The sequence below is a fragment of the Hyperolius riggenbachi genome, chromosome 3, assembly GCF_040937935.1.
Source record: "Hyperolius riggenbachi isolate aHypRig1 chromosome 3, aHypRig1.pri, whole genome shotgun sequence".
NCBI lineage: Eukaryota > Metazoa > Chordata > Amphibia > Anura > Hyperoliidae > Hyperolius > Hyperolius riggenbachi.
The window spans coordinates 196,952,758-196,977,775 of NC_090648.1; the positions used below are offsets into that span (position 1 = coordinate 196,952,758).

General features: G+C 41.8%; 1 protein-coding gene across 1 annotated transcript in view; it reads right to left on the reverse strand.

The window, feature by feature from the left end:
- The window catches only part of ADAM10 (ADAM metallopeptidase domain 10), a 259,945-nt gene that overhangs the window by 12,691 nt on the left and 222,236 nt on the right, over nucleotides 1–25,018 (reverse strand). The window contains exons 8-14 of the mRNA XM_068275520.1: nucleotides 22,938–23,121; nucleotides 13,708–13,871; nucleotides 11,952–12,135; nucleotides 8,621–8,771; nucleotides 6,732–6,915; nucleotides 5,954–6,062; nucleotides 1,828–2,048 (exon numbers count right to left, since the gene is read on the reverse strand). Of these exons, the coding sequence (XP_068131621.1) occupies nucleotides 1,828–2,048; nucleotides 5,954–6,062; nucleotides 6,732–6,915; nucleotides 8,621–8,771; nucleotides 11,952–12,135; nucleotides 13,708–13,871; nucleotides 22,938–23,121 (1,197 nt within the window). The remainder of the gene's footprint in view (nucleotides 1–1,827; nucleotides 2,049–5,953; nucleotides 6,063–6,731; nucleotides 6,916–8,620; nucleotides 8,772–11,951; nucleotides 12,136–13,707; nucleotides 13,872–22,937; nucleotides 23,122–25,018) is intronic.

Sequence of the window (25,018 nt, forward strand, 5' to 3'; positions counted from 1 at the left end):
TGTAGTTCTAAAGGTTTTGGAATCAATAAAATTACAACAGTGCCCAAATTTATGCACCTGCCTAATTTTGTTCAAACAATTATTGCGCACTTTCTGTAAATCCAATAAACGTCATTTCACTTCTCAAATATCACTGTGTGTGTCTCCTATATGATATATTTAACTGACATTTTTTATCATAACAACCAACGATTTATACAGGAAAATCATGACGATTAACAAGGTTGCCCAATCTTTCACACCCCACTGTATATTATGTACTCTTGTTTATGCCTTCCATTGTACAGCGCCACAGAGGATAATGGTGCTATATAACTTAATAATAAGAAAATCCCACAAGGTCACTGACAATATGGCTACAACTGTAGGCTTGGGATTGCCCAGCTTCATAAATGGGAGACGGGGTGGGGCTTCTGCTTGTCAATTCCTGCAAAGCCCTATACAGTTTGCCAGAAAAAAACATATGCATGTAGCACTTCGCTAAGTACCCACTGCATCTTTATATATAGGCCGCGGTGGCCGATTTGTTTTAAAAAAGTAATAATCTTCATACCTATATGCTAGTTTATAAACAATTAAATCATCATTGCATAAATCTTAATACACATAAAAACTATTATAAAACTGCATTTTGTGGATCTTTAAACGTCTGTTAACAAATGGCGTAGTAAGCACAAGACTGACATGTTTGAGCAGAAAATGTTACAGAGCACCTATGAAGACTATGCACTGTGTATAGTTAAATGATCCTATAACGTTTACATCTGGTACATCATTGTGGATAGAACAGACTAACTTTTAGGGCTTGTTTTCACTAGTCGCCATGAGCAACTGCGAGACGTGCTGCGGAACTTCCTGATCTGCTAGTACGCAGACGAATTTCAGAAGCCGAGCCATGTACGGCTATGGGATTCGCTGCCTCCTGCAAGAAAAAAATGCTGCAATGTCGTCTGAATCGCAAAGGCAAGCAATTTGGAAGGCGGCAGCATTATCCCTTATGACAGAGTTTCCCCGCGTGATTTGCTTGCCCGGAAACTCTGCGGATTCAGCCCGATTTTCGCTGCAGTGGAAACGGGCCCTACCATCTGTAGCAGCACTTCCTTTTTTCTCATGCTGAAGCCTTGTCAAAGTACACACCCTCAGGTCCTCCCCCTTCCTGCCTGGATCAAATTACATCTCTTTTCACAGAAAGGAGAGACAGAAGAACTGCTGCAGTCTGTCTTTTGTCTGTTTGTAATTCTGATTTCTGATGTCTACCTGCCTGGATTAGATCACATCTCTTTTCAAATCGGTGTGGGCTAGGAGCAGGGCATGGGAGGGGTGGAGTTATGACATAAATCCCCCAAGCATCCTTTGCCCCTATGGTTTGGAAAGAAAAAAAAAATCACCTGGCCCAATTTCACACTGGGGGCGGGGATTTCAAGACTATGGCCTCAATTCACTAAGCTTTATCAAACACCATCAAACATTTGATAATTAACTCATGGGTAAAATCTAATTTGGAATTCACTAAGGTGTTATACATTTATTGAATGTTTTATCAATAAAACATTCAATAAATCTATAACACCTTAGTGAATTCAAAATTAGATTGTATCCATGAGCTAAATGTTCAAACGTTTGATAAAGTGTTTGATAAAGCTTAGTGAATTGAGGCCTATATGTGGAATACGGACCATGGGGGTGAAAAATTATACTTTGTGTGATTTTATATATCTTGGCAACTTCGTTTTAACGCAAACTGTAATTTATAATTTACAGTACTCTAAGGTTGAGAACACTAGAATATTGGCGAACAACTACATTCTCCAGGTAAAACATACGTACCACAATCCACTCAGCTATGTTTTCATACAGTTCTGGATTAAATATAGCTTTCTTTAGTCGGGCTAAAGGACCATCGGCATCAACCAATCTGCAGCGCATGAAAACATCACAGTATCCTTTGAACTCATTGCAAGGTGAGCCTGGCTGCAGGGTAATAGTTTTGCCTTGGAAGAAGGCCCTCCATGCCTCAGATCCAGTACTTGCACAGGTATGAGGTTTCACTAAAGAGGAAAAACACAGTTACATACACCCAGATATATAAATGCTTACCCCGTGGAAATAAAAAGTGTAGCAAATAATAAAAACTAAACAAAACTGAGGTCCAACTCCAAGCATAAATCTAAGTGAAAGCTTAAAAAACCTGAGAGAGAATAAAAGCATTGATACCGACCTGGGGCTCACCGCCTGAAGGGGGCTGGAGAAAGCCCCAGGTAAGTATCAATGCTTTTAAAGTTTACTATTGCTTTTAAAGTGGACATGAACTCTTGCACAGGAAAGAAGAAAAACAGAAATGCACCCTGTATGTACTTAGAGTTTAGCCAGTCTAATTCCCCCTCATCTGTGACGAAGCACAAGTTGTAATTGTATTCCTAAGCTGTGTCATCTGACTACTACAGCAGAGTGGCTAATTTGAAAACACAGGATGTTAATAAGTCTGTTTCCATAAAACAAGAGAGTAGACACGCTGAAGATTTATTGCAGGATTTTTATCAGCTGTAACAAAGAAATGTTTTTCTTTAAAGGTTATTATGCTGCTGCCTAAGTTTTAGAGCTTAGATGCAGTTCAGAGTTCAGGTCCGCTTTAAATAGCTAAAATAGTAATTTAGTACTGTTGATTACAGTGGAGGAAATAATTATTTGACCCCTCACTGATTTTGTTAGTTTGTCCAATGACAAAGAAATGAAAAGTCTCAGAACAGTATCATTTCAATGGTAGGTTTATTTTAACAGTGGCAGATAGCACATCAAAAGGAAAATCGAAAAAATAACCTTAAATAAAAGATAGCAACTGATTTGCATTTCATTGAGTGAAATAAGTTTTTGAACCCTCTAACAATAAAAGACTTAATACTTAGTGGAAAAACCCTTGTTTGCAAGCACAGAGGTCAAACGTTTCTTGTAATTGATGACCAAGTTTGCACACATTTTAGGAGGAATGTTGGTCCACTCCTCTTTGCAGATCATCTCTAAATCCCTAAGGTTTCGAGGCTGTCTCTGTGCAACTCTGAGCTTGAGCTCCCTCCATAGGTTTTCTATTGGATTAAGGTCCGGAGACTGACTAGGCCACTCCATGACCTTAATGTGCTTCTTCTTGAGCCACTCCTTTGTTGCCTTTGCTGTATGTTTTGGGTCATTGTCATGCTGGAACACCCATCCACGACCCATTTTCAGTTTCCTGGCAGAGGGAAGGAGGTTGTCGTTCAGGATTTCACGATACATGGCTCCGTCCATTTTCCCGTAACTGTGATTAAGTTGTCCTGTGCCCTTAGCTGAAAAACACCCCCAAAGCAAAATGTTTCCACCCCCATGCTTGACGGTGGGGACGGTGTTTTGGGGGTCATAGGCAGCATTTTTCTTCCTCCAAACACAGCAAGCTCTATTTTGGTCTCATCAGACCACAGCACCTTCTCCCAGTCACTCACAGAATCATTCAGGTGTTCATTGGCAAACTTCAGACGGGCCTGCACATGTGCCTTCTTGAGCAGGGGGACCTTGCGAGCCCTGCAGGATTTTAATCCATTGCGGTGTAATGTGTTTCCAATGGTTTTCTTGGTGACTGTGGTCCCTGCTAATTTGAGGTCATTCACTAACTCCTCCCGTGTAGTTCTAGGATGCTTTTTCACCTTTCTCAGAACCATTGACACCCCACGAGGTGAGATCTTGCGTGGAGCCCCAGAGCGAGGTCGATTGATGGTCATTTTGTGCTCCTTCCATTTTCAAACAATCGCACCAACAGTTGTCACCTTCTCTCCCAGCTTCTTGCTATTGGTTTTGTAGCCCATTCCAGCCTTGTGCAGGTCTACAATTTTGTCTCTGACATCCTTGGACAGCTCTTTGGTCTTTCCCATGTTGGAGAGTTTGGAGTCTGCTTGATTGATTGATTCTGTGGACAGGTGTCTTTTATACAGGTGAATAGTTAAGACAGGTGTCCTTAATGAGGGTGACTAATTGAGTAGAAGTGTCTAACCACTCTGTGGGAGCCAGAACTCTTAATGGTTGGTAGGGGTTCAAAAACTTATTTCACTCAATGAAATGCAAACTAGTTGCTATCTTTTATTTAAGGTTATTTTTTCGATTTTCCTTTTGATGTGCTATCTGCCACTGTTAAAATAAACCTACCATTGAAATGATACTGTTCTGAGAGACTTTTCATTTCTTTGTCATTGGACAAACTTACAAAATCAGTGAGGGGTCAAATAATTATTTCCTCCACTGTATATGGGATGCTGGAAAGATACGTAAAGGGTGTGCAGACTGGTCACGACTGGCAAAACTAACGGGACCCGCTACCGGAGCAGCAAGCAGCGGAGGACGGCAGCGTGGGAGCGATCCGTGCGCATGGGGCTGGAGGAAGCCCCAGCTATTTATAAAACTTATGCTGGGTACACACTAAGATTTTCTGTCCGATTTACTGTTAGATTGATTACTTCCAACATGTCCGATTTGCTTTCCGATTGATTTCCGAGCATTTTCCGATCGATTTCCTATTAAAGTTAACGGAAATCGATCGGAAAATGCTCGGAGATCGACCAGAAAGTAAATCGGACAGGTTGGAAATAATCGATCTGACAGTAAATCGACCATAAAATCTCATAGTGTGTACCCAGCATTAAACCCATTAAAAGTACAACCTGGGCAACACATACCAAATGTTGAGAATCTACTTACTAGACTAACTAAAGGGCACAACTCTATTTACATGATCAGTCGACAGTTATATTTGAATTGAATAGGATATACTTTTGGCTGTTCAGCCAATGGAAAGTCCTGAATATCAGCCTGAAAAATCAAAATTCTATTGGACTAGTAGGATGGGAAATTTCAGTTGATTACACAGAAAAAAGCTGTCATTCTGGCTGCTTTCGATCAGCTGTAGATAGATTTCCTATTCCTGACCACGTGCTTTGAAGTTCATCTCTTTGCAACTTTCAGTGATGGAAAGACAAGCAATAATTTGGATGAAATCTACCCAATACTGCTACCAAGGGGTTGACAATCTTGAAAAAACGGAGCGACGCCCGCAATACTAGTGGAAATCATCTGCCACTTAAAGTGAAACTGAAGTGAGTGTTATATGGAGGCTACTATATGTATTTCCGTTTAAGCAATACCAGTTGCCTGGATGCCCTTGCTGATCCTCTGCCTCTAATACTTTCAGCCATAGACCCTGAACAAGCATGCAGCAGGTGTGTCTGACAATATTGCTGAAACAAGCTGCATGCTTGTTTTGGTGTAATTCAAACACTACTGCAGACACAGATCAGCAGGGCTGCCAGGAAACTGGTATTGTTTAAAAGTAAATAAATATGGCAGCATCCTTATCCCTCTAAAATGTAATGGTTAACAAGTCTTTCCCTGTGCTTAATCAGCGCAACTGGGTGATGTATATACAGTACTCGGGAGTGCGCACATGGCCAAACTGCACTGACTGGCCCAGCTATCAGGGCTTCTACCGAGAAAGAGGAGGAAGGCAGCATGGGAGCGATCGGTGCAGAGGGGGCTGGAGGAAGCCCAAGGTATGTATAAAACGTATTTTACTTTGTCTCTGGTACACGTTGAGTCTCCTGTTACTGCTGTTATAAGAAGCCTCTGATGAGATTTTGACCACAATAAATCAGTGAAGCTTATAAAATTGTAAACCTTCTGCTGGGTATTTTATGACAAACCATGAGCATGGTTTACTTACACAGCACGTGAATAGTCGTCAGCAGGACTGGAAACCTGAACACACGCATGCACAGTACATACCGGTATGCATCACAAGGACCTGATTTTCACTCATCAATGACAACATATTTTCAGACATCAAGCAATTCGAGTCTGGATGCCTTATGTAAGACACATGGTGGCAGCATATTTTCAACATTCATATTGAGCAGCATGGAAAGCAGAAAAAACGACTCACTTTTCTCCATGCAGCATACATGACACAGCTCTTTGTCATCTTTGCCATCAGTGCTGGCACATGTGCATTCCTCCAGTGCGTACTTTTCACAGATGGATCCTGCACATTGCTGCAGAAAAGGATTCAAAGTTACACATCTCTCAGTTTCACAATACAAATTACTTTTTATGACTAGTCAGAAATGTTTTCAAATCCTGCAATGTGCACTGGGGGGATATTTATCAGGACACTAAGGGCCCTTTTCCACTAGCAATTGCAATCACAAACACCAGCAATTGCAATTTTTTATTAATTTTGTTATGTGATTGCAATTTTTCATTTGCATTACATTATCCCTCTTAAAATTGCTTCAGAAAGCAATTGCGATTTGCAAATCAAATCACTATAGTGGAAAAATACTTCTCATGATTTCTATGAGAAAGTAGCAACCCTAGTGATTTAAGATCGCTAGCGATTTGCGATTCAGCTGTGTAGTGGAAAAAGGCCCTTAAAAACGATCTTTACTGAAAAATAGTAGTAAGGGGAATAATAAAAAAAAACAATACATTGCAAAGTGAGAAATTAAAAAAAAAAGGAGAGATCAAGAAAATTATTGATATTTGCTATTGTATTTTTTCATGTTTGATCTACAATGAGCCTGCAGGTCATCATCTTTACAGAGTTGTAAAACCAGTAAGGATTATCTCAAAAGTAATTTTAAAAAAATAGCACATAAAAGTTAACATCCGAAACATCTACACCTTAGGTTCTAAAATAAGACAATACAACCAATATTTACCCCTTTGATGCAAACTTGAGTTTGGCGGTTACACTCTGTTAAGTTGGCTCTAGGTTCAGATGGTGGACATAGTGCTGCATAGCCATTGCAAGTTCCCAGCTTTGCACAGTCAGACTCATCGCGACACTTCTGAGCTGAGTCCTTGAAGGAGCATTGTGGGGTACAGCAGGGGCCTTGGCTTGGACTGAAATTGCAGGTACAAGTTATTATATGCAAAAAAGAAAACAATACAAAGATAAAACTACCTCAGCTAATATATATTTTCTTCTTCTATAAAGCAGACAGAAATCTAACACTAAGACTGTAAAAGCCCGTACACACTGATTAATGTGGCCGATGGGGACCCGATCCCTTGGGTGATATCACTGAGCCAAGATCTACGGACACGTAGTCAGCTGTACAGCTAGTTTTGCTGCTATGACAGGATTGGAGGGCAGATGAAGCAGCACTGATATGACATCACGCATGGGCAGGGCAAGTGCCAACAAGGGTATTGGCCATTGCTTGAGCAAGATTATTCACCTGGTGGGTTGCTTGCTAGGTGCAAGTAGGGGGCCACTGTACACACGTCTGAGGCAGTCATTATAGCCCACCTCAGCTGACTTTAACCACTTCCTGCCAGCCCATTGGCTGTGAAAAGTGGCCATATGTGCACTCACCCCTCCCTCCCTCCCTCCTCCGGGTGTACTGAAAATGCAGTCATAGCAGAGCTGCAACACTTCTATCTTAATTTTCAAGACAACTGAATACCTCACAGATGCCATAGTGTGAAAGGGGGTCTAACGGTTATACATGCTTTCAGCTTGTTTTCTGATATGATAGTATGTGATCATTTCATACAGCTTTTCAATGTATGTGCAGGAGTCCACTGACTGACTGTTAGTGAACAGGTATAAGGGAGTTGTTCTCATCTGGACAAAGTAGTAGCAGTTTATACTAATTTTACCTAAGTGAAAGGTCCATTACATATGAAATAATATTATGACCATTTGCAAATGAAGCAAAGGTATGGAAAGGCAGCCATTGCCAATTCTATCTACCTAACTACGTGACATGAAGTTTTCTTTAAATAACCTTCAGAATTATTTATTAGCTGAGAAAAAACAAAGATGTTTTCCAGCTTTTTTTTTTTAAAGACTATGCAGGACTGGTACACTGTACAACTATCGCCTTACCACAGCCCAGTTGTCCCATGTGGCATCCCACGCTACGTTGCCAGTTAACCACCAAAGTGTGTACTGAACCAACTGGTTGAGTGCATTCTTTAACACTGGCCAGCTGGTGGTGCTCAGGGCATGGCAGATTTGCTCAGTAAATGCTCCTTTTGTCAGCACATATGAATTGGTCAAACCCGTGGGGGTAATGTGAGGAGTATGAAAATTACCAGCTCTTGGCTCTGCCTTTTTAAGAAGCTAAAATTAAGATAAGCAGCAATTACGGCCACATGCTGGGAATAAAATTGCGACAAGGTCATACGTTAAAATAAGCACACCTAGGCTGGCACTACAGGTATGTTCTTTCTATACAGCTACATACTTAATGTATACTGTATATCCTGCGGTCATTAGGGGTTAAAATAGTTCAACACCAAAAAACTTAATGGTTGCGATTCTGTCTTAAAGCTTTGTTTTGGGCAAGAGATTTTTTTTTTTAAATAAAATAAAGAAAGAAAAATAAAGAAAAATCACTGCACAATGTAAGCAATCAGAATGTGTATAATGAATGTAAAATGTCATGCCTAACAATTTCTATCAGATTATGGAAATAGGAACACTTAATCATACCGACAGCTCAATGCCAATCTGTGGCTGTTGTATCCTCAATAGAATTCTAATCTTTGTGCATCCTGTTCTCAGCAGAAGAGATTGGCTTATCCGTAAGGCACATACCTGCAGCGTTTGCCAGGCCTTAGTTTACATTTCTTGTCTTCTGGTTGGTTAGCATCAAAGCAGCATTCATCTTTACACTGGTCACTGTAGCCGCAGTCACATTCCTCTCCTTGCTCCACAAGTCCATTGCCACATATAGGCTGACCAGACTCTGCAACACATAATCACATTTATGCCAACATCTACATAGAATTTTATTTATATTACGATAATATACAAACTCACATTCTAGGGATACTTCTTGATTTATTGCCATTTGACAATTTAACACCAACAAAAGACAAAGCAGCTTTTAGTGTTGAAGCTTTAAATTTAATGAGACTCGGTACATAGCTGCTTTTTATCTCCAACTTGAAGCCAGTCTCTCATGGAACATCTTTGCCCCTCTACAATCTGGCTCCAAGAAGCAGCACAACCGCCAAACAGCGTTTGCTCAGTTCTGCAATGATCTGCTCATGGCCAGAGAGAGGCAAGTGTTACATTCTGCTTGATCTCTCAGCGCATTTTGATTCAGTTGATCATGAAATCTTGCTGAACAGGCTGCAAGAGTACTGTGGCATTGATGGTTTAGTCCTCCAGTGATTCGCTTCCTCCATGGCTGGCATAACACAGAGGGTAGCCTTGAGGCCTTTCCAGTCCAACCCAGTACCAGTAAAACATGGTGTACTCAGGGGCATGATACTATCTCCTTTACATTTCATCATATACATCCTACCACCTTGAAAAATCATCAAAAAACACTATCAGACATACCACTGCTATGCTGATACCCAGCTATATTTATTCATTCAACCGGATGTAACAGACCCCATTCAAAAAAGAAGCACATGCTTAGCTGAGCTTCAGGAAAGAATACATGGCTACTGGCTAAAACTAAATGCTGACAAAACTGAGGTGCGTGTCATTGGAGGTCAGTGCTTAGCAACAAGGGAGCTCTAGTTAGCGCTTACTCCGCTGGAGCAGCTTGGATGTACTGATTGATGGGGAATTACCCTTCAGGAATCAAATTTCATCTGTTGTGAAAAACTGCTATTTTCATTTAAGAAATATTGCAAAAATTAAGCACCTCCTGCCTCCCACCAATCTTCAAACCCTATTTCATGCCTTCATCACATCACAGCTAAACTATTACAAAGCCCTCAATGCAGGGCTTCCAAATAAAGACCTGCTTCACCTTCAGCTAGCAGAGAATGCTGACGCAAGGTTGTTAACAAGCCAACCCCAGCATTGCCACATAACACCAATCCTTTGGTCATTCGACTGGCTACCCATAAAATGGAAAATACAAAATTGCCATGAAAACATTGAAATCTCTACACAATCTAGGGCTTGGATAACTGAAGAACTAGTTGCAATTACCTCCCATAACCTCAGATCAACAGGATATAACTTGACTAACCCCAGAATCCAACTCAAAACCTTTGTTAACCAGTGAATTCTGTCATGCTGCTCCTACCTATCAAAACTGAAACAGTAACCGTTAAGCCTGGCATTTACGATCACACAACCTTTTCCCTATGACACCTCACAAACCGCAACCATGTACTGATCTAAGACACGCTTTGGGTCCTAGGGGAGAAAAGTGCCTTACAAATGTGTTGTTGTTTCCTCATTTTTATTGTATCAATACTTTTACTATCCTAAAGATAGTTCCAGTGTCTGTTACCACTTACAAATGTAGCCATTCTGTCAGATAAATGATAATGCATCTACTGTTTTAAGACCATTGGCTCCCATTCTAACGACCCATTATTTATCAAAGGTAAGGGGCGAAGATGGCATCTGTGGCTTCTTTAAACTTTTTCAAGCATAATGTCCAATCTCTCCACCCCCTGCTGATGAAAGTTTGTGTTTGTTCTCTGCTAATGTGTGTCATAAAATAATTACAGCATTTCTTATCTGCCTGAAATTTCTGTGGTCGGGCAAGCCATGGATGTAGGAGGAAATAGGATAATAAAGGCCTCTGCTAAACTTTTAAATGGAAGAAGGGGAAAAAAAAAAAAAAAAAAAAAAAAGGTAAAATGTAAGTTTTTTTAAAATAATGAGCCACATTGTGCCACACGTTTAATGTGCTATCGAGATGCCCTGGGTGCTAAAAATGGATTGGATCACTTTAAAGAACAACTAACGTGAAAACCCCAACAATATTGAATTATGCTAGTTTTTGCTAGTTAAAGAGAGTGGGCTTGATTCAAAAAGCGGTGCTAACTGTTAGCACGCTGGTAAAAAGCCCATTATCACGCCTAAACTCAGTTTAGGCATAATAAAATAAACTCGTGCGTAAAGTTTTACGCGCGCAACGCCATTAAACCCTATGCGACGTTTCGCTTGCACCGGACTTTGCGAGTTTTTCCCTCAAAGCGGTGCTAACCTACTTAGTGCAATGCTTATCACGCCCAAAGGTCTTTAGGCGTGCTAACTAGGTAAACACCGCTTTGTGAATCAAACCCAGTGTGTTTAATTCACTTGTTGCTTTAATCTTCCACCTTCAATGTTTAAAAATAAGGGGGTTGATTCACTAAACCGTGCTAACTCATAGCATGGCCACGCTAGCGTCTTGCGAGCGTTATAACATGCGTAACGGTTTTCACGCACCAAAAAAAAAAAAAAAAAAAAATCACATTTGCGTGCGAAAACCTTTACATGCGTTAGAACGCGCGCAAAACGCTAGCGCGGCCCGTGCTATGAGTTAGCACTGTTTAGTGAATCAACCCCCATAAGTGCTGTTGTGTATTCTCAACATCTTAATATTCAAAAATAAACAAAGGAATACAAATACTAACATTTCTATTAGCAAGAATGGTAACAATGTAATATTAAAATGTATTTTTTGCCCCAAGACATTTCAACAAAGCCTTGTTTTCTGGGATGAAATGGTCACTAGAGGCCTTGTTACGTGTGAAGAAGGAGCTGCATCATCAAGTAAGCCAAACTCCACACAACCATTATCTTGACCAATGGGCCACGCTGTGCATGATAATGGGATGTAGTAACAGTCCCAGCCCTGAAAGCTGTGCCTGCAGCTTGACCTATGTTGGTAAGGTAGGATTTGTGGACTTGGTCTAAGATAAAGGACATAAATGCTGCTCAGTTGCAGCTCAAACCAAGTGGAGGGGGTGGACTGTGCGCAGGCCGTCACTCGGTCATTGCTGAAATAAATAAACAATATCTTTCGTCTAGCATCAAAACTGAAATCACAGCTATTGAATGCAGTAACTATTTATTAAAAGTTCAGTCATGACCGCTTTTTGGAAAAGCTGGCCCAATTACTGTAGCAACTGGGATACATACATTCATAACAACTCTTCCCACTTAGTACAAATATACATACCGACAAAACAGATATTCCTTTTCTTGTCCAAAACCTGGCTGATATTGCGAACGCTGCAGATGGAGAACTTGTTGTTGTTGAGCTTGTCCCCGGATGTAGCTCTGGCATACATGATAAAATTGCCATGCTCCTTAAATCCAAGATTCTTCGACTCTCCTGGAGTACATTCAGAGCCAGAATCATGCTGTAAAGAGCAGAAACATGTGAACATCCTGATAAAAAGAAAGTCTTGCAGCTAGTGCTCACTGTCAATATGCTTGTAAAATGTAGCATCTACCTTTCATAAGGCAGACAAGGCTTTCTTCCAAAGCAGAAGGCTCACCTAGCTTTATAGCACAAGGCCGATTAATGCTAGAGCCAAGAGAGCTTGGAATGATACACGAAAGGTAAACTGAATGACGGGGAAGCGCTTTCAGGAAAGAAAGCTTTGTACTCCTAGTCTCCAAAGAATCTGGCAGCCATACAGCTCTACCATCCATAACCTACCGTGTATTATCAAAACTTTCTTCTTGTCAGACTTCCTGACAGATGCAAATCTGCATTTAGAAAATCTCAAAAAGAGGCCGAATGAAGCAAAGCTCACAGAATATGATTTGCATGTTTAAACAAGACCTTATTTCCTCCCATACTCTGACAGGTTATTCTAACACATGGCAAATATTTAAAGGAGACCAGTGTTACCTCCTGCCAGCTAAGCACCTGCATAGTGCTTAAAGAGAAACTCCGACCAGGAATTTAACTTTTCCAATCAGTAGCTGATACCCCCTTTTACATGAGAATTATATTCCTTTTCACAAACAGACCATCAGGGGGCGCTGTATGACTGATATTGTGGTAAAACCCCTCCCACAAGAAACTCTGAGGACCGTGGTACTCATGGCAGTTTCCTGTCTGTGAACCTTGTTGCATTGTGGGAAATAGCTTTTTACAGCTGTTTCCAACTGCCAAAAAGGCATGCAGCAGCTACATCACCTGCCAACAGTAAAAATGTCCCCATGTAATAAATGTCAGAATGTAAATCAGGAATTTAAATGATTTACAATGGGCAAACACTGACAATCATTTATACATAATTATTGTAAAAATGAAGCACTTTTTTATTACATTATTTTCACTGGAGTTCCTCTTTAATGCTGTGACAGAGGATGCTGTGTGTCTACCACATTTCAAGTTTCATTGTGTTACATTATGACTTGAAATAGGTTGGGAACCTTTGTTGTAAAGCACCTGTCTTGGATAGTATGTACAATGGAGGGATATGTGCTTGCAAAAGCTGCTGCTGCTACTACTACTACTACACTCGGCGGCATTCATTTCTTGTTTCATAGACAGAATTCAATGTACAGTTTCACTTCACTTTCAACAGAAACATTTTCCTCTTCTATAAAACGAAACAAGTTTTTGATTGCAATTCTGAAATGTAAGCAGTCTAACAATCAGGAGGGCAACCTTATGCATATGGGGGAAACCAGAAACAGCACTGTGAGCTGAACTGATTGTGTACCCCTAGATAGCCAGACTAGCAAGGAGGAATACTGTGTACGCAGCAAGATATGGAGGTTAACTGTCTCTTCCGTGTCCTTTTAGGAACACTGCAGGGAAATCTAGCATGAGAAATACATCTCCTTCATGCTGAGTACTGGATAACTGCGGTTTGAGATTGCTGAATGTAGAGGGTAAAATCCTATATAAAAAAACTGTGTAATGCTACCTGCAATGTTTGGAAATAAGAGTTATGCTCAGAGTAAAATCTTACGGGAGAGCCAAAATTGTGGCCAACTTCATGAGCGAAGGTGATATGGGAGACTTTGGGGGGAACGTGGGAGCCATAGTTCTGCACGGTGATGATTCCAGTGTTCAGAGACTTCTTCTTTCCATCTGAATAGAGCTTGCTCTTTTCACATATCCCACCAGAGCTGCCTGAAAGCAGAAACCAGGTCCATGCTTGTAATTAAAGATACAATTTATACTGACAGCAACAAATAAAGCCCTAAACACCTGGCCTGGAGATTTACCTGCAGCAAATACACAGTACAGAGCTACAAATGTATACATGAGGTTTCCTCTGTATAAAACCTGTTATGGGAAAAACAACTTATGGAAAGGTTTCTATGACTTAATACACTATAATGCTATAATACTTTAATGATGATCATTGCTGTATTTTAGTTGCTAGCATAGGCAAAGAAAAAAAAAACACACACAGAGTGATCGGAACGCCCAACAGGACGCTGTCGCCGTCAGCTAGGAAGCTGCGGTGGGTGTTCGGATCACAGGTCAGACCCGTAGTAAGTTGAGATTCATGCTTAACTGCATTCCTGCAATCATCTTATACACCTTACTTAGTGAGAGTCAGCATTTAGCATTGCAGCAAGCATTTATATACTATCTTCCCTGGACTATTTATGGTGATTGTTAAGATTATTTATGTTTCAAAAAGTTTTATTGAACTGCAATCTAACAATGAGTACATACACATATGCATAGAATGGGGTACAAAACGGTAGGTATGTTTACATATACGTATTGCATGCCCCATGGCTTTTTTTTAAAAAAAAAGACAAATAAGAACATAATAAAAGAACAAAAATAAAAATAAAGAAAAATGAAATATAATAACTTGAAAAAAACATAAACAGGTTATTAAACATCAGAAGGTTGTACAATGAAGCATGAACATTCACAGTCACTTGGTGTGGAAAGACTACCTAGCAGTGCAGATTGCCTCGCGTGGAGGCTATGTCTTATGCGAATTGGGGTGGGAGCTGGCAGCACTAGGGCAACAAATACCAGCGCCCTCCATGGGAGCCACGGATTGTACTTATAGTGCGTGGACTGAAGCCAGGTCCACCAGTCAGGGAGGTGGACTATTGAAAATTGAGGAGGCCGTGGGTACCTATGGTACTAGGTCTCAAACGTTGGGAGGGGGTCAAAGCTGACACCCCTTCTCTGTGGATGGCCCTGTCAAGTGCCTGTATCTTGCATAGGGCATGGGGGAGAGGTGAGAGAAGAAGGTAAGAGAGAAATAGGTGGGTGGGGAGAAAAAGAAGAGAGGGAAGTGTTAGGAGAAGGGAGAGAGAGAAAGAAGAACAGAGTAGGGGAGGGGGTCCGCCCCGGCGCCGCCCGAAGTTAGGGAAGATTAGAGTGTAGTTCAATTGTTTGTTTATACATTTAGTTAAGCGGTTGGTTCTTCCTTTAGGTTAGATTAGATTAGGTTAGGTTAGATTAGGTTAGGTTAGGACCCCCTGTAGCTATTACACAGAAGCCGAGTGGGGAGGGCTATGGTGCCATCAAACTGTTGTGAGGGATTGGGGGAGGTCTTGGTGGTATTGGTTGATATATGGGAGCCAGATTTTCTCAAAACGAGGAAGGGAATCATCTAGTATGGCCTTCATTTTGTCGAAGCAGAGGGCGTTGCTTAAATTATTTCGAAATTTGGTTATGGATAAGGTGGGGGATCTCCATGCCCCCGCAATGACTCTCTTCCCTGCTAAGCATATGTGTGAGAGCAGTTTGTATTGTGAGTTAGTTATATCTGGAGGGCGCAGTCCCAAAAGTGCAACCTCGGGGGCCTTGGGGACCCGGACTGTGATAGTGGAGTATATAACCTGATAAATTCTGATCCAGAATCTCCGGGCCCTCGGGCAAAACCACCACACATGCGAGAGGGTCCCCCTCTGGCCGCAACCACGAAAGCACAGACCAGTACACTTAGTATCAAACTTTGCCATGCGGTCTGGGGTGAGGTACCATCTTAGGAGTACTTTATATTGGGTCTCCACGAGGGAGGCGCTTATGGAACATTGCGGGGTGAGTGACCAGATATTGGATAGGTCCTCCTTTTCAAAGGTGGAATTAAGGTCAAGTTCCCATTTTGTTACATAAGAGGGTTTAGGGAGGCCAGAGGGGGACACGATACACCTGTATAGGAGGGAGACCAGGCCCGGAGATCCCGGATCAGTGGCACATATGTGCTCAAAACGTGTGCGGGTCTGGAGGGAGCCATGTCCTCTGACAACCTGAGCAAGAAAATGAGAAATTTGCAGGTAGCGGAAGTTCTCCTTTATAGGTAGCTGGTGTTTCTCTGCAAGGTGAGCAAAAGGTCTAACTGATGTGTCGGTGACTAAGTCGTACAGGAGCGTGAGGTGTTTAGAACGCCACCAGTGGAAGGCTGTTGGGTTTTATAGGCCCGGTTTAAAATCCGGGTGTCCTAAGAAGGAAGTGAGAGGGAGGTGTGGGGATATTAGGTTACCTTTAAATTTGACTGTGTCCCAAATTTTAAGTGAGTGCAAGATAATCGGGTTTTTGATGATTTTCCGTCGAGCGGGAGACAACCAGAGTAGATTTCTGAGGGAGATAGGGGAGCATAAGGATTGCTCTATTTTGACCCACATTGGGGGACATGATGACTCATGCCACATAGTGGGTTGCGAAATCTGTGCGGCTCTGTAGTAGGCGATAATATTTGGAGCCCCCATGCCACCGTCTTCTTTTAAGCGAGTTAATGTGCTCCTAGGGACCCTTGGTTTGGTTTTTCCCCATATAAATGAGAATATGGAAGATTGTAAGCGCTTAAGAGTTGGAATGGGGATGTTTACAGGCAGTACTCGAAAGGCATAGAGCAGCCTAGGCAAAATCACCATTTTGGTTGCGGCAATGCGCCCGATCCAAGAAATGCTGTAGCGCTTCCAACATTCCATAGTCTGGAGAACACTTTTATTCAGGCCTGGGTAGTTTGCCTGATAAATAGAATGATATGAGTGCGTGATAAAAACGCCCAAGTATTTAAGCTTAGTAGGCTCCCATTTGAATTCAAATGAGGATTTTATGGCCTCGAGTTCCGTGGCGGGGAGGGAAATATTGAGGGCTTTTGATTTGAGGCTATTAATTTGGAGACCTGAGATATCCTCGAAAAGTAAAAGAACATCAGCAAGTTCCGAGAGGGAGTCATGAGCCTTCGTGAGAGTCAGGACTACGTCATCAGCATACATACAGAGCTTATGTTGGTGTCCAGCCAGGGAGACCCCCTTAATGCCCTCGTGTTTATTGATTAGTATAGCAAGGGGCTCTATAGCGAGCGCAAATAAAAGAGGGGATAGGGGGCATCCCTGCCTGGTGCCCCTGCGGACAGGGAAGGCGTCCGACCTGTAGCCAGAGTATTGTATGAATGCCTGCGGGGAGTGGTAGAGCGCCCGGACCCAACATAGAAAATTCGGTCCAAAACCCCAATGGGAGAGCAGGAGAAACAGATACTCCCACGACACCGTGTCAAACGCCTTTTGAATATCTAAGGACAACAGCATCATGGGAGCACCCGTCCCCCCCGCCGAAGATATGATCTGTAGCAAGCGTCTGACATTGTCTCCCGCCTGACGGCGTGGCATGAAGCCCACCTCGTCCAGTCCGACAAGTGAGCAAATGCCTTCATTGAGCCGATTGGCTAGGATCTTTGCCAAGATCTTAATGTCTACGTTGAGTAGTGAGATGGGTCGGAAACTGGACCAGGCGGTTTGATCTGTTCCAGGCTTGGGAATCATGCTGATGGCAGCAGTAAGGGAATCTAAACCAGGTTTTACCCCTTGTAACAAGCAATAAAGGCTTTTAGCAGATATGGAGAGAGAATGTGCGAGAATTTTTTGTAATAGCAGGAGGGGAACCCGTCGGGGCCGGGAGCCTTTTTAATTTTAAGAGTTTGAATCGCTTGCACGATTTCCTCGTTGGTTATAGGCCTTTCAAGGTTGAGTTTAAATTGATCGGCAAGAGGGGGAAGAGGGCAGGTGTCTAATGTGTTCTTGAGGAGTGTATGGTTAATGCTGGTTGGAGTCTGATAGATTTTGGAGAGTCCCTTCTGAAAGATTTGTACAATTTTATTGGGGTTGCTAGTAAGGGTTGTGTTGTCTAACCGGAGTTTTAGTGCCTTAAAGTTCGGATCAGTGTGCCTCAGCCTACGCGCAAGCATCGTGGAGGGCTTATTACAGTTCACATAGAAGTGAAATTTATTCCATCTCAGGCGCTTTTCAGCCATGCTAGTTAGGTGCAAGTTGAGTGCTTCTGCCGCTTTAAAACAGGCCTGTTTGTTATGGGGTGAGGGGTCAGTGGACAGGAGCTCAGTGGCTTTTGTATATGCGAGTTCAAGTTGGTGCAATTCCTGCATTCTGCGCTTTTTCCTATTGGAGGCTATGCTAATAATGTGACCTCGGAGAACGGCTTTGTGGGCCTCCCATATAGTATAGTCAGACACTTCCGCGTTGCCTGTGTTTAGCTGGAAGTAATCTTTTAGCTGTCCCTCTAGGGTAGCAAATATTGTGGGGTCTGAAAGGAGCGATTGATTGAGGGACCAGCGTAGCCCAGGGGGCTTAGATATTATAGAAGCGAGAGTGATGGTCACTGAGCAGTGGTCTGACCATGGGATAGCTGTTATCTGAGCGTTAATCAATTGTTAAGATTATTTAATATGGTTACTGTGATTGTCCACTCTGCCTCCACTGCAGTTTTAATTGTATTTAAAGGGATGAGTCCCTTAATTAACTTGATATTTTTGCATAACTTGGTGTCTATGTGATTTAGTGTTCAACTATGGATGTCTTTGGTTTTGACTAGTTTGTGTATATTTCCATAGCTATGTACTGTATTTTTCTAAGGCTCTATATCTATGTATATAATACAGTTGCCTGTGTGTGAACCGATAATTTTAGTACAATGAAGAAACACACAGTATCAGCAGGCTTAAGAACAAAACTGGACATTCAGCTGGCATGTGGAATCACATGGCAGCATACTGTACAAGGCTGCGCTATCTGCGTGCGAGAAGTGGGAAGTTGTAGAACAGAACTCTCATTGTTCAGAGGAACCTTCTCACAGTGGGGATCCGTGTGACTGCATACTCAGAAAAACAGAAAATCCCATCTAAGCCCCGCTGTGAAAAAACACCTGCAGGCATCTCATTTTTACTTCTAATAGATCAAGAAGTAGGTAAGCAGCACAATTTGAGGAATGATTTTGCCCTATGACAGCTTGCTGTCTTTTTATCGCTCTTACTGCGGGAAGTAAATTTGATTATCAGACCACAAGAGGGAATAAAAAGCTGCCAGTTAAATTTCTCACTTTTGTCCTGAAAATCCATTTAGTAGAACATGCTGCAAAGTATCTGACAATTCAAGTTTACAACCAGAGCAAAAAGGAGTAATAAAGGCATTCTTCTAGTCCTTGACATGACATTTGATCCATATTAAGGAAACCTGAAACCACTTTAGACTGATGCCGTGCAAGCTGCAGCAACAGGCTATCCAAAACAAGCCTTTCATAGCTTCATTTTAGGATACCAGGAATGTAATTACTATAAACTAGAGTTAAAAGTAAACCTGACATGAGAGAATAGTTTGCTCCCTTGCCGTCTTCCTGGGATGCCTTGGCCCCCTGCTAGCTGGTATGTTAACTTTTGTAGTTGCCACGTACAGCACATGCGCACGCCCCACAGTAGTGTTCTGCACCCACGCACAGAACGCACCCGGCGTCAGGAGCGTGATGGGGGCATGCACATAGCCAGACAGCGAATGCATCAACTTAAGCCAACTGAAGGATCTACCGAACCAATTGGTGGAAGATTGATGTGGGCCAGGACGACAGCAAGGAAGCCAACGGCCTTGAAGGGGGCTGGAAGCAGCCCCAGGTACATTTTATTTTCTCTCTCTTCTCAGGTCATCCCTGTACATTGCTAACTGAAAAATATTGAAAGTGATATACACAATTAAATTAACTCTACTACACTCAGATTATATTGGAGTGGACTGTAAGACTTCATTAAAGGTTTGCAGCAGAGATTTGTGGTTCCTGTGTAACTATTGCAAATCCCTCTCTAGGCCATAGCCCTGAGGTTAGTTGCGTTTGTGGATTTGCCAACTACAAGTCAAGACTCAGTAGCTCTACGCTGTTTTCAAGACTTTTGTTCATTTGGACACCTGGTATTTACAATAGTTTTAACATTTTATCCCTAAGGTCTACGGCCAACTACAAATTGCAAAATGCAATCGCAAATCGCTTTTTATAGTGATTTTATGGAGCAATGTTTGGCAATTTTAAAGCACTTTTGTGCAGCAATTGAGATTTGCGTTTTCCTTTTTTGTGGTTCTGGGTAGCACAATCGCTTTGTACAGTGATTAAAAAGAGACCTTGCAGCGACGACCTATAATTTGCATCAAAGCACAATCACTCCAAAAATGCCGCAGTACCCGCAGGCGCAATTTTGAAAAATCGCAATAGCGCCTGTGGAATCAGAGAGATTGCATTTTATTAGTCTAGCACTTTTGGAGTGGCTGGTGATTCCAAAGCACGGCTGAAACAGCTCTTGTTAGTCCCAGACCTAACGCCCCAGAAACCGATTAATAGCCAGACTCCGGAACCATTACACTATCGCCAGCGCTCTATGATGCTGTGGTAATGTTTTTGGGATTTTTTTTTTTTTAACCGCAAGAGGCCACTAAGTCAATTAACGTCTATGGAGACTTTAATACTTACTGTGACGCGAAGAGACGGAACTAATGAAATTGCCACAAAGTCAAAAGTGCATTACAACAAGATCTGTGCCTACTACACTTATTATGCAGTAATCCAAGTCTATAGCAATGCAGCAAGTATGAACGAAGGGTGTGCGCATGTACAGGCCAACTGGAACCTCAGTGATGTACTTCCTTTCCAGCAGGGACTAAGTCACTAAGTGGGGGCGGGCCTATGCATATGACCATGTTGGCTCACTCTGCCAGAGGGTCATATGAAGTAATGATTCGCTCCGTGCAGTGATCCTGTGCCAGGCTCCCCGCCACAGTATCACAAGTGTAAAAGCAGGATAAAGCACCAATTGTACAACTACAAACTTACACTGCAGTCTATAGCGGCGCCAGGCATAGCCGATGGACTTATCACCCAAATCACCTGATCCTTTAATAGGCGCCGTCAATGACCACAGTTGCCTCTCTTACATGGAACACTGAATTGCAGGCAACATTAGCATGGCTAGCGACTTACTGCCTTATCACTACTACCTCATGTTACAGACTGAAAGCTGACTGCATTTACTCCGATTTTCAGTTGCGATTATTCCGAACAACAAACCTCGCTAACATCATGTAAAGTCTGGGGAACTGACATGGCAGACTGTTTAAGAAAGCCCCTTGAATGTCAAATCTGGAAGAAAATTTTACTGTGTGGCCAAGATAATGATTCTTATTGTTCCACACAGTGTGAGCGGTTTATCTTCCAACAATTTACAGACTGAGAACTGCTGGGAAAGACACCTGCTACACATTGCACTAAATAAGCAATTCCTGCCTTGCTAGTCATTTACCAATCATGCCTTGATATCTAATATTTGAACACTACTACAACTTCTTCAAGAAAGACCAGGCAGATCTATCCAGACAATAGCCTCAGAGCTAGGCCTGAACGATTTTGAGAAAAAATTGAATTGAGCGATTTCTGTCCGAAATCACGATTTTGATTCGATTCACGATTTCCTTCAAATCAAGCTTTGTTCCCCCTCTGTGCCTCTCTGTCATCTTCACTCTATTTGTGCACTCTTTGGGTCTCTCTCTGTAACCCCGTCCCCCATGCTGCATCACTGCTGGACATACCTTCCAACACAAGTCCAGCAATGCTCGTCTATTCACTTTGCCTCCTGCAGGCCCAAATGCACGGCATACTTCCTGTATGTCATGTGACATACAGGAACCAGGAAGTATGCCGTGAACAAGAGACGATGAGAGAGGACGAAAAGAGCTTGACTCCTGTCAGAAGGTATTTCCAACACTGCCGATGCTGCGGGCCACACATGCTGGGACTTGGGCGAAGTTTGAAGGAATAACTTAATCATGGAAATTGCCACTTTGACGATTCAGAAATTGTGAGCTTGGTGATCACAATTTCGATTTATCTTTCAGGCCTACTCACTGCTGTCATTTAGACAAGATGAGAAAGTTAAAGAAAAGAAGCAATGTATAGGCATAGCAATTGACATGAACAGTAATAAATAAATTGCAATAGGGAGCACATGGAAGCGGTTATGTACTACGTAGCTAACGGATTATAGGCCCCTGCAAGCTATAGCCATTTGTGTGCTAAGGTGTATGAACATCTTTGACCACAGAATCAGAACAATTATGCAGATGAGGGCTTTATTCTGATTTCTATGGCTGCATACTTATTTCAGGTCTGTCACAAAAGTACTCAAATGCAACACAATTAGAATAAGAAAGCATAATTTCTAAAAATCTATAACATTCTCTCAGTTTGTATTTTCTTTGAATGAAGTGGGCAAATAAATATTGGTTTTATTTGCTTTCCTTAAAGGGAACCTGGAGTGAGAGGCATACGGAAGCTGCCATGCTTGTTTGCAGGTGCGCACTTCAAAATCATCTAAAGCCAAGGCAGCTGGCATTTATAAGGAAATGAAGATGGCAGCCTCCACATTTATCTCACTTCAGGTCACCTTTAAGCAACACGGCGCGCTTTACAAAATAGTTACATAAGGACTTTATGCTATTAGAATTTATGAATTGCTTAACTTATTATTTAGTATTTATATAGCACTTACATGTTCAGCAGCGATTTTACAAAGTATATAGTCTTTTCACTAACGGTTTTTCAGAAGGGCTCACAAACTAAACCCTACCATTGTTCACTGTAGTCTAGGGTCAATTTTTAGATGTAAGCCAATTTACTTATCTGTATGTTTTTGGGGGTGTGGGAATAAACCTGGATGCCTGGAGGAAACCCAAGTAGACACAGGGAGAACATACAAACTCTATGCAGATTGTTCCCTGGCTGGGATTTGAACCAAGGACCCATCGCTGCACGCCAACAGTGCTTTCCAATACAGCACTCTGCTATTACACCTAAAATATATTATACATACATACATACATACATACATATATATATATATAAATATATATAGATAGATAGATAAAAATCATAGCTATAAAGTAAAAATACCTGAAGGCGCTCCAACCCACGCAAGACCAAGGACACCATCATCAAAATCTCTGTCTGTGAACACATAGGCCAAGCAATAATCGTCATGGTTCTGCTCAGAGTTCAGCTCCAGGAACTTCTCCACTCCAATGTTGGGAAAACGAAAGGGATTTGAAGGGTCTTTCTCATCAGCGGTAGTGTTGATCTAGATAACAAGAACATATCCGTTTATTCTGAGTAGAATGCAAATGAATTTCAGGGCTTACAGCTCAAACCGCTGGAAACCATACTAGCTGCTTCACAACACCACACAGCTAGACAATCTACGTAGCAGTGGGAATTCTCTACATAATCTTTCCAGAGCTGCACACAACACACAAAAAAATGAAAGATGTTATCAGTGCTAGCCAGCGTGATGCGCGTTAGGCTTTCCTCTGTGTGCTGATCGTATAATACAGAGCAAGACAGCCTCAAGCTGCATTACCACTACCATATGGTGGACGATACTGGCTCAATGGCCCATGTGCCACCTTATGTTGCATAGTTTTTACATGACTGATATTTTCATAATCAGTTGTGCTGCTGAAGCACTAAAGTTTGGGAACAGCGGCAGCTTTCTATACCACTGTGCTAGAGTTGTGAGAGTTAAGCATTAAATAAATTATGTGAGAGCAGCACCCATGGAGTTAGGTTGTCTAACACAGCATAACTAAATAATCACTTACTGGGGCTCGGAATCCATCCCTGCTTTCAGCACTAATAAATCTACAACAAGTTGTTCAATCTAGCACATCTGATCTCTCTTTAAGCCATTGGAAACCATTTTCCAGAGCCAGGAACTCATTTTCAGTGGGTAATTAGGCTCAGGATGTCTGGATTATTATTTGAGACTAGGGATGGCATTCCTCTACAGTTCATCCTTCAAAATAAATTAATATTTTCTCAATATTAAAGTTGCTGGATATTGCAGCCCGACTTCTACTAATGTACATAAACTTTTAAAACAATAGTAAAATGTTTAACTATTGCTATAAAGTAGTTAAAATATTAATTTAACCTAGTAATCTAGGATCGTTCGTTTTGGGGACAGGATTAGTACATTAAATGAAAATTCCTTTTAGTGCTAGGCGTGACATCAGCATAAACATTTAATGTCAGTGTAAAACCAATATTACAGTTTTACACTGTTTTTAGAAAAAAAGTGAGGCATATAGAGCATAAAAGGGTACCTGAACTATGTCAAAATTTACAAGGTGGACAAGCCTGGACTTCTTGAGAGTCCAGCCTCCCCTCTCTGTGTTGGAGGTTCAAACCTGGGGCTCTAGTACTGCAAGGTAGTATTTGCCATATAGCCATTGAGGGTCCTCAAGCATATCAACCAATGTGACAATGAATAACACTTGTGCCTCGACTCAACTGAGACTTGTATCAGGACCAATTCTTTAAAGTGACCTTTGGGGACTCCTGTACACAAAAGTTAGATTAGTGGACCTGTCCAGTCATAACAACCTTAAGGAGTCTCTGTCTTAATTAGATCTCCTTGACTGATGCGTAACCTAGGCTCTTTTTAGTGCTGGTGTTGAGGAGCTTGAGGTTCACTCCACTGCTAATCAGGTGGGCCGTGTTCTGTTTTGTAGGATAGTTACAATTTGCAAAGCACTGCAAGGGGGCAGCTCTGCCCTCACAGCAGATTCTCATTAATAAAATATGGAATTATCTGTAAGATGGAACACTTAAGAGCTGTCATCTACAATAACAAATATACATTTCATGAGATATGGACTCCCATGTTGCTCAGCAACCCAGCAACCTCTGTCAGACTGCTCCCCTTTGGCCACAAGCATCACAACCACTATCTCTACCAGCCGGAAGACCACTTATCTCTGAGATGTTTTTAAATCATTTCCACTTTGTTCCAGACAACGTATCTGATAAATCATATCTGCAACACCATGCAGCTAATTTCTGTCCGTAAAAAATGTCCTTATAAAAAACAAAAGGAAGACCATTGTTGGCATATGGAGGTATACGGATCACTTGATTAACTTAACTGATGTGCAAAAGATGGATTTTTAGCTTCCGTGTACAGGCGTGCTTCAAGC